The sequence below is a fragment of the Athene cunicularia genome (assembly GCF_003259725.1).
Source record: "Athene cunicularia isolate RWA chromosome 4 unlocalized genomic scaffold, athCun1 chr4_part2, whole genome shotgun sequence".
In the NCBI taxonomy this organism is placed as follows: domain Eukaryota; kingdom Metazoa; phylum Chordata; class Aves; order Strigiformes; family Strigidae; genus Athene; species Athene cunicularia.
Window position 1 is genome coordinate 4,836,553 of NW_020799099.1, and position 15,722 is coordinate 4,852,274.

Genomic DNA, 15,722 nt, shown 5'->3' on the forward strand with positions numbered 1-15,722 from the left:
CAATTACCAGGGAAAGAACAGCAGCCTTTAAAACCAGTCTGAATTATTTTAGTATGTATTGTTATAAAACTGATTTTTAAAATTTCATAACAATACTCAGCTGAAAAATGAAGCAAGAAATCTCTGCTAAAAGCAAGAACACTAACCACATTCTTGAAACCTTGTTCCTCTGTGGCCATATGTCTTTCGGTATATTTTTGTAATTTCTTCTTGACAAAAGCTAGAAATGGTTAGTCCGTGTATACATTTATTATAATGATGGTCTAGGCTCAAAAAAGTTTTCTCCTAGGGTTTGGAGTTTTTTGTTCTTTCTAGCAGTTGTATTTATCCACAGACACTCATGTTCTACATAAATGCTTTTTTGTTGTTAACACACTGATAGTAATAACTTTATACATTTATTAGCTAGTAGTGGGACCTTTGTTATCCTGGGTAATAGTTAAGTCAAATATTGTACTTTTTTTAACCTTTGAAACAGGGAAGAAAAGGAACTGTTTTTCAGGCAAGTAGTCAATTAACTGTATTTTTTTTCTTGTATCAGGATCCAAGATTCAATGCAGAAGTTGACCAGATCACAGGGTATAAGACTCAGAGTATTCTCTGTATGCCAATAAAGAATCATAGGGAAGAGGTAAGTTGCAGTATTGCGATCACTTTATGTAATACTGTTTCTAGCTGTGCTAATGCTTTAAATTTTTATTAGCTGGCAGTCATTATCTTGCAGTATAAAACCGTCTCTTTTTAAAAAAGACTGCCTATGTTTTCTTGGACGTTAATTTTATCTTATCTAGTCCAGTAATGTAAGCTAAAGGGAATTGTCAAGAAGAGTTTAACCCGAGCTGCAGAAGTAGAATATATATATTTAACTCCAGAAGTGCTGTTCCCAGTTCCTGTGCCAAGTTGTCTGCACACATACTGGTCTGTCTCAGTGCATGCTCAGATCACAATTAGGAGTTCCTGCACTTCAGCTTAGCTTGTATCTACATTATTTTCTTCAGAGGATTCAACTTGGGTTTTATCATTGTCTAAAAGGCTGTTTTTCATATTCTATTAACATGGCTCATACCTAATAAATTAAGAAACATGTTAAGTGCTTAACATCAGGCATTGAAAAACACACGGTGTTGATGTGATTCAGAAAAGTTATCCACAAGTCATGTAACTTAAATCGCTCCTAATTTAAAACAATGTGAATCTGTTCATTGAACTCTTGTACACATTACCTGTCCACACTACTTCTCACAGAAGTTCTCTCTTCCTGTCTGATGCTATTGCAGTAGTGAGAATTCTTATTATGGACTAAGGATGTCTTCTTGCACTGAGTAGCTGAAGAGTGAATTCAGTAAAGTCAATGAATGGGAAAAAAAGTGGTCTACTGTTTTACTCAGGGAGTAAGTGAAACAAGCTTGGGTTTTTTTGATCCTGAATGTAGTAGCCTTCAGCCACATCACCAGTTCTTAAAATACTCACAAAGTGTAAGGCTCTCTATTGAGTGTGTCAGAGCTTTAAGATGGATATTTTCTCTCCTGTAATTCCTTTATTTTTCAGAGTATTTATAGTTTGTTTCCAGAAAGCTCAAACTCCAAAAAGAAATGCTGCCAGGATTGGTCTGAAGACATTATGCCTTCTTTTTCTTGCTCTTCCATCTTATATTCCTCATATGAAATGTGTCATCTTGACTCTTACTGCACTGAACCTTTTTTTCATCAAATAAACTGATTAAACTTGTTTGAATCTTACTCAGCTGACCCAGATGATCAGCCAGAATCTCCTTTCTTCATCTACTGCTAATTTTGATTTAAAAATTTTTTTTTCAGTTCTTCCAAGACAGGCCTTGATCCTCTCTTACTCCAACTCCCATTAAAAGTCTTCCCCTTTCTAACCCACAGCAGCCACTTCTGGCCCTGGGCCAGCTGATGAGCAAAGCAGATGTGTGAAGAGCTGTCAGGGACCAGTGGTCCATGTCAGGCTGATGCAAGGCTTTAAATTTCACCCAAGCAATTCCATTTTCTTTTTGCTGAATGGAAAAAATGCTACACTCTTGTGTAATTTGGATCAGAAATTAATTACAAAATCTTGCTGGCCAGGGAGCGTGAGCTTCTTACCAGAAACCGGTGGTAGGTGGGGGAAGGAATAAGAGCTGTAATCTGTTGGTCCAATACACCATGACTTACAGGCTGAATAAACCTGCAATTGGCCGTATCTTCAGCTAGCTTTCTACTCTTAAGTGCATCAGCAAATGGAAATGAAGCAGGAATTTGTTTATTTTGAAAAGTTCAGCCAACCTGAAGTTTGCAGCGACTGTTACACTTTACTCATATGCTATAATTTAAAGGGGTTGAACTATAAGATTTCTTATAGGAAAGGATGGCATTTTTTATTTTTCTCTGATTTTAAAGTCTCTATGAGAAGGTTTTTCTCCCTCTCAAACAACACATAGCTGACATGTTTCTGGACAGATGTTGGAGTCAGTGAATCAGTCCTTAATTTGCCATATGCATTCTGCTGCTTTTTCTGTTTAAAAAAACTTGCCAAACCAACAAAACCAGAATACTGGCTCTTCCTTGTTTAAAAAAAAAAAAAATTATCCCTGAAGCCCCTCTAGTAATATAGAGGCTAGTTAACACTGCCTTAGCCCAGGATGTCAGCAACCACAGTCAAAAGACAATTCTGGAAGACATCCAAAAACAACCACTGAGAAAGAGAAGCAACTGGGGTTTTCTGTTTGTTTGTTTAGTATTAGTACTCTTTTTTTAAAACAAAAGAGTCATTAATCGAGAGGAAGAAAATCTCATGCTGATTATTAAATCCTTTGGGCCTGCTGAAGTATGGAGATTTTTCCAGTAGATGTTTTTCACATTTGCCTATATTTCCATGAGGCATGTGAGAAACCAAAGTCTCACTTAAAAATAACAGCTAGTAAGAAATTCCATAGATGAAAAGAAGAAAACGGTTTGATTCACAGAAGTGCTCATAAAAAGGACCCAGGAACTAGTAACAATGAGAAAGAAAAGCAGTGCTGTAAGAGGATTTCACCTCTGTGCAGATGTGCACAAAGAATGGAATTACATTCACTTAATAGTAACAGAACTTTTCTGAATCCCCTACTCAACCTATTCTTGCTGACAGAGATGCCACAGAAACATTGAATTTCAGATGCAGAAAATTCTGCTGATTATGTCCTTTAAGACCAGATCATAAAAGTTTGTATAGTGCTAGCTTTATGAAGTTTTAATTTTCCCATGAAAAAACTAGAAATGCAAACTGACTGAGCTTTGCATGTGACTTCAGGGGCTCTGAACAAAGTTCTGATATCTGTAAGCCCCTGCTGCACAATCTCTAATAACTAAACAGAAATTCTTTCCATCTCATCATGTGACAAAAGTATTGCCACATTATGCTTTCTGGCATGTAAGGCTGTATCATTTGAAGAAAACTTGAGGAAGAAGGGCCTTGGGTAACCTGAATTGTATTCTACAAAAGGGTTCATAGTCAAATAATTTAATCATCTATCCTGTATTTAAATTTGCCATAAGGTGAATGTGAAGCCATAGCAAAGATTCCATTTTGATCCTGAAAGACTTTATCTTCTGATGATTTTTCCGTAAGAATAGATAACTGTATAGTTTTCTAGACATGATTATGTACATATATGTTGCTTGGATTATCAACATGTATCAGAGAACACATCAAAACCTTTAAAGAGACTGAATTTTTATCTTCAGTAGTACAAAAGCCACCAATGAAAAGTTAGTATTAGCCAGCTTGTACCACAGCGTTACCATGGTTATTTCTCTTGCAAGAGGAAACTGGTATTGCTGGCCACAGGCTTTCGCTGTAGCTATTAACACTAACTATTTCAGTACTAGAGTGCTTATACAGAAATCGGGGTTTTACCACTGCTGGCAGAAGACCTAAGTTTGTGGCAGTTCAGCATCATGTATCTCAAAAAGCAGTTTTTCATTCCTGATGTGTCCTTAAACCTTTGATTTTTCAAAAGCTTCAAAGGGTATTGATTTGTTTTCTAGAGCTCATGTAATAAAGTCAGTAAATGCAGTAGCACTTTCTTCTGAGCTTGTTTGGTCTTGGATCTAAAGACCCAGAAAAAGGACTACAGAAGTTGTTGCAAATAATTTATTACCTCGAATTTCTACATCTGGTTTTTCTAGACATTTGTAAACAGTCATTTTGGAAAAAGTTGACAGAACTGAATAAGGAATAGAAGCCCTTAGCTTAAACCAACTTGTGGAGTTACACAGAACTGATACAAGACTCAGTACAGCTCTTGACTGGTTTGGAATAACTGTAGAATGGATGGCCGCTGATGCACAGAGTTAGCACAGCTGCAATAGAACATCTACAGGAATGACATCATTTTCTGTTATTTCTGCATTTTTTTCTTTCAGTCATGCAAAACAGTTTCCATAAAATTCTATTTCAGTTTAATTTCTACTAAAATCTGTAGGATTTCCTCATATGGGAACTTTTAGCTGAGTTAACTGATACCTATCTCCCAGGCTCTGAGTGCAAGATTGAACTTTCTATAATTGGCTAGGGAAATGTTTTATTCTGGCAGTGCTCACTCACATTGTTTAGTTTGTTACTTCGCCCTATTTCCTGTCACTGGGAAGCTCTTCCCAACAAATCAGAGATGCTACTCTATTTACAACAGCCTTTGAAAATATCCTGTTGAATTTTATTGTATAAAATGTGACCAGGCTTGTTACAGTTACTCAGCGAAGTTATTTTCTCCCACAGTGAACACTTCAGGTATAATGCATCACAGTCACTGCAGTATAGTGTAGATCTAGCCAAGCTAACTTTAAACAAACTAACTCAACTTCCAGTAGTAGTCTTGCTGCAGGATTATGGAGACGAGTAATTTGCTTCTTGGGTGGATTTTCATTTTATGCTGAGACGTGTTACAGTAGCTAGACTGCTAGACATGCAGGCTACAGCTGGCGTGAATGATAGAAGAGGATGTGAAAGTTTTGTTGATTAAAAATGAAAGTCTGTAAATACAGTTCTGTCCCTGCAGGATAATTTTATAAGTGTGAATCAAACCTCTACGAGACCAGGAGAGCAAAGGAAGGTTAAAACCACTCAGTCTATCTTGTCAAGTGGATATGTTGCCATCTTTAAAATGAGATAAAAGTTGAGTTTCCCTCTTCCTGTTATCATTCTTTGGCTTAATGTAATTTTTCTTCAGGAGCCAGAAAGGTAAATAAAATATATCTTCTTAGGAAGCAAAATTATATTAATTATATTTTTAAGGCAGCTGAAGTAAGAACCAACTCAAAAAAAGGCACTAGCTGCCTGGAGAGCTGGAACAGCTTTCACAGTTAGGCCTGTAATCTTAATGCGCAAAAAATTGCGGCATGAAACAATCCAGGTAAAACTCAGAGCACAGTCATCAGCACTAATGTCATCAGTCATCATCTACTGGGAAATACTCTAGGTAGCCTGCTACTTTTAGAGGCAGGAGTCATCTATTAGAAGAAAATAGTAGAAATAAAGCTCTCTGATAATTAGAAGAAATGTCTCCTTGTAATATGGATCAGGCTTTATTAAATAGGGTAACTGGTACAGAGCAAGAAGAAAGGTTACAGAACAAGTAGCAGCACTGCAAGATAACCTGTGCTGCCAGCAAGAATACAATTAGGAAAGCTGTGTTCAGATGTGGTAAGACAGGTGTGGATATTGACTCAGTAATTGGAGGGTTCCCCCCCCCCCTTTTTTTTGGGACTGAAAGTAAGAGAACAATTCCATCATCAAAATTGCTTTTTGTCTTCATCATATCTGTCTATCTTATGTGATCTAAATGGAAAATAACAAAGTAGTTGGTTTCTGATGCAAGGGGAGTTTTTCCAAATTACTTTAAAAAAAGCTGAACCACTAAGGTCCTTTACATACAGCTTGTTCCTTTCTGCCCACCCGTTCTGTGCTTTCAATACAGCAAACCTGGAAGAAGGCTCTTCTTAGGAACTAGATGACTACTATAGATAGACCTTGTTCTATAATCCCACTTATCTAGTCAGACTGGAGGTAAAGCTTATGAAAAAGTGTGTGTAGCACTCAACAACTCACAGGTATCAGAGTATAACCAGATACTAATTACTTCAGTCTTTCCCCTCCTTTACTCTTGGTTTTCTTGGGTCCAGAGTACTACCTTAAGCTTTTGTAGTGGTCATCCCCTTTCACCTCTTTCTTTCCTACTAGTTTTATCTTTTATCTTCTTACTAAGAAATATACAGGATAATTCTTTAGGCATAGTAGGAGAATGACAAGAAATCAAAACATACATCTTTGCTTTATTGCTACAGGACTCAATCTTCAAAAAAGTTCATTTGGTGCCTGCCTGTTAAGAGAATTAAATACATGTAAAATATTGTGTCTAAGTAACTTTAAAAATGCCTTTTTGCTAGACTGGAATAGTGCTTGCACGAGGAAGTGTTTGACTATTTTTTTTACAATATTCTCCAAGCTTTACAGAGAGTTAGCTTTATCTCAGATATGTCTTATTTGTTGCCACAAAGATTTCATACTTTTAATGTACCTGTTATCTAAGTTTTCTGTATAGCTGAGCTCAGAGCAGACAGCTTTGATTCAGTTTTGCTGCTGGTGTGAACATAACTCCCAGCTGGAGCTCACAGATCAGGCCTATTGTTATTTCAGATTTGTTTATAGTAAGTTTTAAAAATGAGGATTTGGGTTTCATACTGTATTTATGAACGTATGCCTGCATTGTAGAGAATATTTAGTATTCTCTACAATGCAGGCATACATTCTCCATGGCCTAAACGGCTACCACATGATTTACTTCTGTCCTAATTACATAATTACTTTAGTAACAGGGACAGATACTCTTGAGTTTCCTACACCTTTTCCTAATTACCTGATTGCAGGCAAGACTCCAATGGCTAAATAATATCCATCTGAGTTTTTTCTCGTTACTGTCTCTACACCACATTTTACAGGATTTAGTGAAGTTCACTGCAATTTGTACTGATGTAAATGAGGCCAGAATTTGGACCAGTTTAATTTTTAAAACTGTTTATTTTGTGTGAAAAACATGGCACGTGCTACAAAGTTGTCTTTAAAAGCTTAGAATGCCACTGAAAGAACAACAACAAAAAAGGTTTGCATCTGCACAGAATTTTATCATCATCGAGACGACCATTAATTTTTAGCAGATTTATTTTCCTCATTACTCCCTTCCTCTTCAGTTAAAACCTTTTATTGAAAGACCTTAACAAAGATCTAAAAAATGATCATTTCTCTTGGAACACATGCCTTTGTTAATGTATCAGAAACCTGCAGTACTAACAAAGGGAGTGTAAGTAGTCTTTTTGATGTAATAATATGGTCCTTTTACTATTTTCTTACAGCATTTTTAAGCACCACAGACTTCCCTTTCATGGAGGGGATGTGTTTACACAAGATGAAAGTAGTCACCTTTTGGATGCCTTAAAAAGCCTCTGACCTCATGGAAGTTGCCTTAGCTCATGCTGGATCAAAACTGAAAAAAAAAAAAACCTAAATAAATACCCACAGAAGACAGTGGTATGAGAAAAGGCCCAACCACTAATCTCTGCACATGTAGGTTAACATAAAAGCATAGTGATTGGTTAAAGGATTTACTTACTATTCAAAGTCTGCTGTAGAAGTATATAAGGCTAGTTAAACATTGTTATTACAATAAGAAAGTTCACTGGATAAGCAATGTCCCTCACTGAAGCAAAAGACAGGTTCACTGTGGGAAATACTGTGTTGTATGGAATGGAGCTGACAGTTAAACTTTATTTCAGACAGACATTTTTGAGCCCTCAGCTGGCAGGGTTTTATGCTGCAGAGCAATGACCTTATTTGTAACATCAGTATTTTGGGAAGGCTAGGCTGATAGTAAATTGTCGTCTTTTTCATTACAAAAATAATAAAACTGTATGCCTTCTGTCAGTTTAGCAATTATAAATTTAATGATTAACAGTGAAGTACAACTTTTTAAACATGCACACCCCAAAGTCGTCTTCTGATGCCATTTATCCAAAAATAAGCAAGATTAAAAAAAATACCATCGTTAACACCTTGCACTGATTTTACACTGCTTGGATCTCAAACAAAGGGAGTTCTTTGCAGCTGTCATTCATTTGTTATAAGTATGCCAAAAGATCTGAAAATAATCACAGGCTTTGCATATACTTTATGGCTTCTTACTATGTACTCTTTCATGTTATTGTACTTGGCTAGGCAGGCTTCATCTGTGCTAGCACCTTCTAGCCTCTGAGTTTACTACACAGCAGATTTATTGAGTTTAGCAGAAGATGAGATCCAGCCATTTCAATAGATGAATGAATAGATAACTGTAAGGAATGCAGCATTTTAGTGAGTGACTTACAGCTCTTCCCAGTTTCCAGCCTCCCTCTCTTATCTCTTGTTCTGGTGCTACTCCTCTCTTTCAGATCTGCCTTAACCTACATCCATTCCAGGTGCTGCTAGTGGCTATTCAGCTTGATACCATGAACTGTGGGCTTCATTTCTGGGTACCAATATAAGTAATGGCTCAGACATAATTGTCCCCACCCTCTACTTGGCACCTTCCTCAGAAGGTCATCTACTTTGGTACCTTTCTCACCCATCCTGATAAACAGCATTGGGTTCACCATCTTATAGCTCCCACTCGATATCAATTACAGAAACCTTTCATTAATCACAAATAGTCAGAATTATTTTTTTTTTTGACTTCACAAATCAAGGTAACTATACTTTCTCCAATTTAAGCCTGAAGCCAGATTAGTAATGCTTTGCAAAGTCTCAAAAGGATTGGAAACATACTGAATTATATTAGTGAAAGGCCGTGAAATCCTATAATCTAGGAAATGTTTATGCATAAGAGGTGTTGATTGACAGCCGGCTGAATATGAGCCAGCAGTGTGCCCAGGGGGCCAAGAAGGCCAATGGCATCCTGGCTTGTGTCAGCAATAGCGTGGCCAGCAGGGACAGGGAAGGGATCTGACCCCTGTACTGGGCACTGGTGAGGCCGCCCCTCGATTCCTGTGTTCAGTTTTGGACCCCTCACTCCAAAAAGGACATTGAATGACTCGAGCGTGTCCAGAGAAGGGCAACGGAGCTGGTGCAGGGTCTGGAGCACAGGTCGTACGGGGAGCGGCTGAGGGAACTGGGGGAGTTTAGTCTGGAGGAGGCTGAGGGGAGACCTTATCACCCTCTAGAACTACCTGAAAGGAGGGTGCAGAGACCTGGGGATGAGCCTCTTTAGCCTAGTAGAAAGCGACAAGACAAGAGGTAATGGCCTCAAGTTGCACCAGGGAAAGTTTAGACTAGATATTATGAAGCATTTCTTTCCAGAAGGGGTTGTTGGGCGTTGGAATGGGCTGCCCAGGGAGGTGGTGGAGTCCCCATCCCTGGAGGTGCTCAAGAGTCGGGTCGATTTGGAGCTTAAGGATATGCTGTAGGTGGGAACTGTGCTAGGCGAACAGTTGGACTAGATGATCTCCAGGGTCCTTTCCAAACCAGATGATTCTGTGTAATTTGATTTTATAGACAAAAAGAGTGTGCGTTAGTAATGTGTAGTATAATAATAATAAAAATAACCTTTTTTTTTTAATGAAATGACAAAATATTTGCATTAGAAAACCTCTCATTTTCACCTTATGGACAGTGGAAGTCAGAAGTATCTCATCTGAAATTAACTTCCTTCTGAAAGCCTTCCAGTTTTAGTGTGCTGTGAAATTACATGGTTAATTTATGACTCAGAAGAGTAGAAGCACGGAAGTACAAGGGTAAGGGCAGAGTTCAGAAGAAGGACAGTATAGTCACTGCCAGTACAGAGCTTGAATAACTGCAGTGGGGAATCTACAGAAATACTATCCCACTGAATTATTTTTTTAAAGAAATGCTCACTTTCTCTTCATACTGACTTGTATGCAGGTCTCTTTAAATTCTCTTGTTTTCCTTGGGCTCTGAAAAACAGATCCAAGTTACCAGAGAAGAAATCTATGTTGAGTATGTAAGAGTAAGTCCAAAGCAACCACCCAATTTCATTTTTCCCCATATGTCAGTTAGAGCCTGCATTAGAAACTGGAATCAGTACTAAGCAAAGATCTGAATTCCACTTTCATTTTTATAAGGAGTTCTGCTGTTTGCTGGGCAGATTGGTTTCCTGGGAGGCTCTCACCAGCATGCAGAATTGAACTCCAAAAGGACTGGCAGTAACAAAAGCATCATGCTTAAACAGCTGTGCTCTTCTCTCACATTCATTTTACATTAAAAAAAAAAAAAATCTAAACCAACATCCTGTATCGGGAAATCATGTTTACTGGCTAATTATCCTCTATGTAGAATGTTACAAAAGCACCAGTAGCTTGGACTTTAATTGACTGTCCTTAAAGGGACTGTTTTTGATTTTGTAAGAAATCATGTTTTAATCTTCTAATTCATGGAATTATGTCCAGAAACTTGAAATCAAATTTTACAACAGATTATTTCTGTACTAAAAAAGCATCATCTGAAATTTAGAATAATTCATAGACAGAACTTTAGAAATAAAACTAGATGTGTAATATGGCTTGGTCTATCTATTACATGGATTTCATTTTCTTCCACTTAAATCCAAAAGGAGACAAGCCAACAAAGGAAGTAAATGGAGTTAATCTGTTGATGTCTTTATTTAATAAATCATCGTAGTTTTTTTCTAATTCAGGTAAATCCTCCTTTTTACTATCTGTGCACTGGTTTACTTATGTGGGCAGCCTTAATTTATGAAGCCTCTTGGCTGGTGGTCTTAATACACGGTCGATTTGAAAGCCAGGACTTGGGCCATATGCCAAGACTAGAAAGAACTACTTAACAGAAGGCCTTTAGTGTTGATAGGGCATATGGATTTGCTTCTTTGTTCCATCACAGATGTCCTGCAGGACCTGTAAATGAGTTTTTACCTTTTGCTTGGCTTCTTTACCTGTAAACCACGATTCTTCCCTACCTTCCAAGTTGCTTCATAGGGAAAATAATTTTAAATGGTGAGATAACAGCATATTTTGTCAAGAAAGACAGTCTAACCACCAGCTGAAGAACAAAAAAATGTCTCAGTGTTGGTTTAGTGTGGTCTTAGTAAAAGCCTACCTTTAAAAACATATTGAGTAACGAACTTGAGTTTGGCAGGAACACAACCTTTGTATGCTCTTTTTCAGCTGATGAAAATTAATCTGGTCAGATTCAGAGAGATACAAAATGCAAAAAGGTCACTGTAGCCAACCTCTAGATATGGTAAGGAGGTTATCTTCTGGAAATTTTATCAGAGCTAGCAGGAAGGGTATTTTCTACACACACAAGCAGGTGAACTTCAGAGAGAGCTGTTGTGTGGTCTGGCTTATGACTGCATAAGTGTAAACTGTTATTGTCTTTCTGGGGGATGATTGTTCCAATTTATGGATTCAATTTTGGACCAACTAAACCCCTCTTCATAAGAGCATCCAGGAGTCATGCCACTTATTTTTTTTTGGATATTTCAGGTTCATGCTCAGATATTTGTAATATGAATAAATTAGGAAAAAACAGGCTTAAATATCCAAAGGTCAACCAAATGAATACCTCTAATGATCACTTATTATAATATCTTCTATAAATATTTCTAGAAATAGAATCCAGTGACAGACTCCTAAAAATTATCTAATTACTCCATTTTGAATACACTAGGTTGTTGGTGTGGCTCAAGCAATCAATAAGAAATCTGGAATTGGTGGCACTTTCACTGAACAAGATGAGAAGGTATAAAAGCTGGACATTTATGTCTCTTCTGTTTTCATAGGGGAATGGGGGATGGATATGTTATTACTTTTGAGGCTGTTCAGAAAAGTTAAAGTTCTTAAAAATTAAACACCTCTGAAAAAGTATAAATTCCTGGTAATACTGCAAATTTCTTTCTTTATGAGGCCATGAGAAATATGCGTGTGAGATAGTTTAATTTCTGGATCAGCATGGTATCTCTTATACATCTCTGAAACACAGGTTTACTCTACTGAAATGCATTGTAAAACAGTCTATCATACCTTCTGATAGACAATAACTTTTTATTAATCGGTTCTAACTCTCTTGGCATCCCCAGCAAACATATTTTGAATATTAGAATTTGTATAGTGTGGGGTTTTTTTTAAATACTGTATCACTTCTCAATATAGAAATTGCAGGATGAAAAAAAAAGCTTTGGATAAATTATGACCAATATATGAGATAATTATTAGACAGCACCTTGATTCCTAATTCTCACACTGCAGTTGCTTTCCAAACATTTCCAGACTTCCCATTCAGATTGGTGTAGCAAAAACCAGGCTGTACTCAGGCTGAACAAGTTGACTTAATCCTCAGCAATAAAAAAATCAGAATTCACCCTTTCCCTCTGAAAACTTTCCCTTTAAAACAAAATGCATACTGCGTAACTGCAGGATATCAGAATTAATCTCATTCCAAAAGAGAAAAAAATTGTGGGATTGCTTTGTTAGCAGAATTTTATTTCTACCTTGTAAGGGATTAAATTCCGCAAAATAAGAGGCTGATAGTCTGCACTCAGTTTTTCTAGATAAAATGCATTGCTGCAAAATTAGTTGATTCCTTTGAGATGCTTCTTAGATCAATCCTACTTTTTTAAACTGTGAAGATCATTAGTTTAAAAAAGGGAGACGAGATTCTTGAGGAAATAACAAATTATGAGTAACTGGAAAAAAACCCTCTGAATTTTTGATTGCCAAAAATGACTGAAAAAATATCAATTAATACAGAGTGAAAACAAAATTTGCAGTAGCTTATCTTTGAATAGATTTAAGATGCTGTGAGACATATCTTCATGAGGTGCTGATGTTAATTTGTCTTCAGGATTTTGCTGCGTATTTGGCATTTTGTGGAATTGTTCTTCACAACGCTCAGTTGTATGAGACATCTTTGCTTGAGAACAGGCGTAATCAGGTATGGTCAACAGGTTTGTCCCAAGAATAAAGAAATTACGATGGTTAGCTAGTAATCAGTGCCTGCTCTTGATATTTCTTATATGGTAGTTATTGCTTGGCTATTTTTAATTACTCTAATTGATTGCTGTATATCTCTGGTAAAGCTCTAACTGCATTGAGAAGTAGCTGGGTACATTTCCAGCTTGGACTGTGAGAAGTGGACTGTCTAGGGGAAGAAGGTAAAGCTACATATCAGAAAATTAATTCCATGTCAATATATGTGATACTCCCTGACATTATCCTGTGGCTCACTGTATATACTATACAACCAGAGGTGTACATACTCCAGAAACTTCAGATAGAATTATCCCTACGGAATGGTGGAGGTTATACAGATTGCTCTTTTAGTCTACTACAAATAGTCACTAACCATATTTTCAGTAATGAGATGGAAAACTGAATTTCCTTCTGATTAATGTAACTGTGTTTTCCAGCCATCTTTATAAATAATGAGTTATTAATGCCATGGCCTTTATGGGTGAATGTGTCTGCCATATACAGTATGAAAAGGTTTTGAAGAAACAACTAGGCAGCAGCTGTTGTAAAAATTTTCTGGTAGGTCTGAGTTTCCAAGTGACTATCAGTGTTCATAATTGGTACAAATTTGGATAGTCGTTTCAGATTGGCTCCATGCTTCTTGTGAGGAAAAAACAATATAATATGAGCACATCTGAGCAGATAAGTCCTTCAGCAGCAGCTTTGAAATACAGCAGCTCGCATCTAAATGACACTTTCACCAAATGCGCTCATTAGGATCTGTTTAGAATTACAACAGATAATAACTGTGTTTGAAAGTCTTAAGAAATGTAAATATCTCTGTTCTTAGAATGTACAGATGAGCCATAGGAAACTATTAGGTTTTCTAAGGGCAAAAACTGTGCTGTCTGGATTTCTCAGGTTTCATTTGATGGACTGTTAATGCCAAATCTAATCTGTCTCTCTGACCAAAAACATCAGACAGCTAACTATGCGATTTATTTCTTTCATCAAAAGTGTCAAACTGGCTATTATTTATTGTTACCTTGTATGAGAGCCAAAACTTCATTTTGGTCACAGACATATGTGTTGGATTCCTTGATTCAGGGAAGAGGAGAAGAATCAAAGACAGTACTAATGATAATTATTGCTTAAATCACGGTTAGTCAGAATTTCACAAAAGACCTTTTCCCCAGGTGCTTCTTGATCTTGCCAGTCTGATTTTTGAAGAGCAGCAGTCTTTGGAAGTAATTCTGAAGAAGATAGCTGCCACTATAATATCCTTCATGCAAGTGCAGAGGTGTACCATCTTCATAGTGGATGAAGACTGTACTGTGAGTATGTTTTTTGTCTAAAGGGAGAAATGCTTATTCCCTGTGAGCAGTGTGGGCTTCCCTCCATTCTGACTCAATAGTATTTCAAACCCATAGCATGTTCTGTCGCATTTTCATCTACTCAGGTTAAGTGTTGACTTGGGAGGCTTCAATCTTTGTCTAGGCCAGACTGTCATTTTATGCAGCCATTTTACATTACACGTTGGTGAACTACGGCTCTAAGCTCTCACCTAGGGCATAGATCTTGAATGCTGAACTCTTTCATAATTCATTTTCTTGACTACTGATGTAGGACGGAAAAAAGGAAAAAAGGCTGGGAAAAAAAAACAATGTGGCCTTTGCTTCCTGTACGGAATCATTTTTGGCATCACCTTTTATTTCTTGAGTGTACCTAAGCAGGGAATATCTAAACAAGGTATCTAAACAGAATCATGGCCTGTCCCAAGATTCTGGCTCACTGGAGCAGAGCACAACTCCTTCCCAATCTGCCCACCTGTATTTACTTTATATTGAAAATAGGCTGCAGAACAAGGAACAAGATATTACGTTGTATGCCTCAGTCTTGTACTAGCATTGCTAGTTTTATTTTACTATTCATTATAGGTACAGCTGTGCTAAGATCTGGAAGTGAGGAAGCATTTCCAGGTTCTCTAGCACAAAAATAACACACAGCATTTGTGATCATCTGCCACAATCCCATCTCTCACTGTATTTAGAAGAGTCACTTCTGCAGATGAGAATACAGAAAAGGAATTTACCTGATTTTGGTATTCACATATTCAGTGTCCTTTCAAGTTAAAAGTCCAGCACCTACTTTGCAGTCTGTACCTTGAATCTTTAGTACAGAGAGAATCTGATTTCTCTCTACATTTAAGGTTCTCAACTGTTAAAAAAAAGCTGTGTGAAAAGCAACACAATGATCAGTCAATATTAAGTCATCATCGGAAGATTTTGATGTCCTCACCTGTAGAAGCAAAGCAGGTCTAGAATTGGATGAATGTTAAAATAAAGAAGTTCTGTGCTGATGGATAAATTTGGCACAGCTTGTAAATATTTTTATTCCTTCTCAGAGTGATCAACAGAAATTCAAGACACTTGACTGACATTTTAAATTTGTATCAAAAGATATTTTTGTGTGCTTGCTGCTAGATGTGAAATGAAGCTAAATAATTTTAGACTTGTCTTTATTACAGAATGGGTTTTGATAACTGCAACAAGCTTTTCATGAATACTCCTGTTCTAACTTAAGACAACCTTATACATCTATATATTAAAATACCCTCTCGGTATTTCAGGATTCATTTTCTAGTGTGTTTCATATGGAATCTGAGGAATTAGAAGATTCGGCTAAAAATGTGAAGAGGTAAGACAGTGAATTCCAACTTTTGTTCAACCCAGG

At 37.0% G+C, this 15,722-nt stretch overlaps 1 protein-coding gene across 4 annotated transcripts in view; it reads left to right on the forward strand.

Moving 5' to 3' along the window:
* PDE5A (phosphodiesterase 5A) overlaps positions 1–15,722 on the forward strand; it is a 137,859-nt gene that overhangs the window by 87,419 nt on the left and 34,718 nt on the right. For all 4 annotated transcript variants that reach the window (XM_026847640.1, XM_026847638.1, XM_026847639.1 and 1 more), the window contains exons 3-7: positions 542–631; positions 11,710–11,781; positions 12,883–12,972; positions 14,186–14,323; positions 15,619–15,686. In XM_026847640.1, coding sequence (XP_026703441.1) covers positions 542–631; positions 11,710–11,781; positions 12,883–12,972; positions 14,186–14,323; positions 15,619–15,686 — 458 coding nt within the window. The remainder of the gene's footprint in view (positions 1–541; positions 632–11,709; positions 11,782–12,882; positions 12,973–14,185; positions 14,324–15,618; positions 15,687–15,722) is intronic.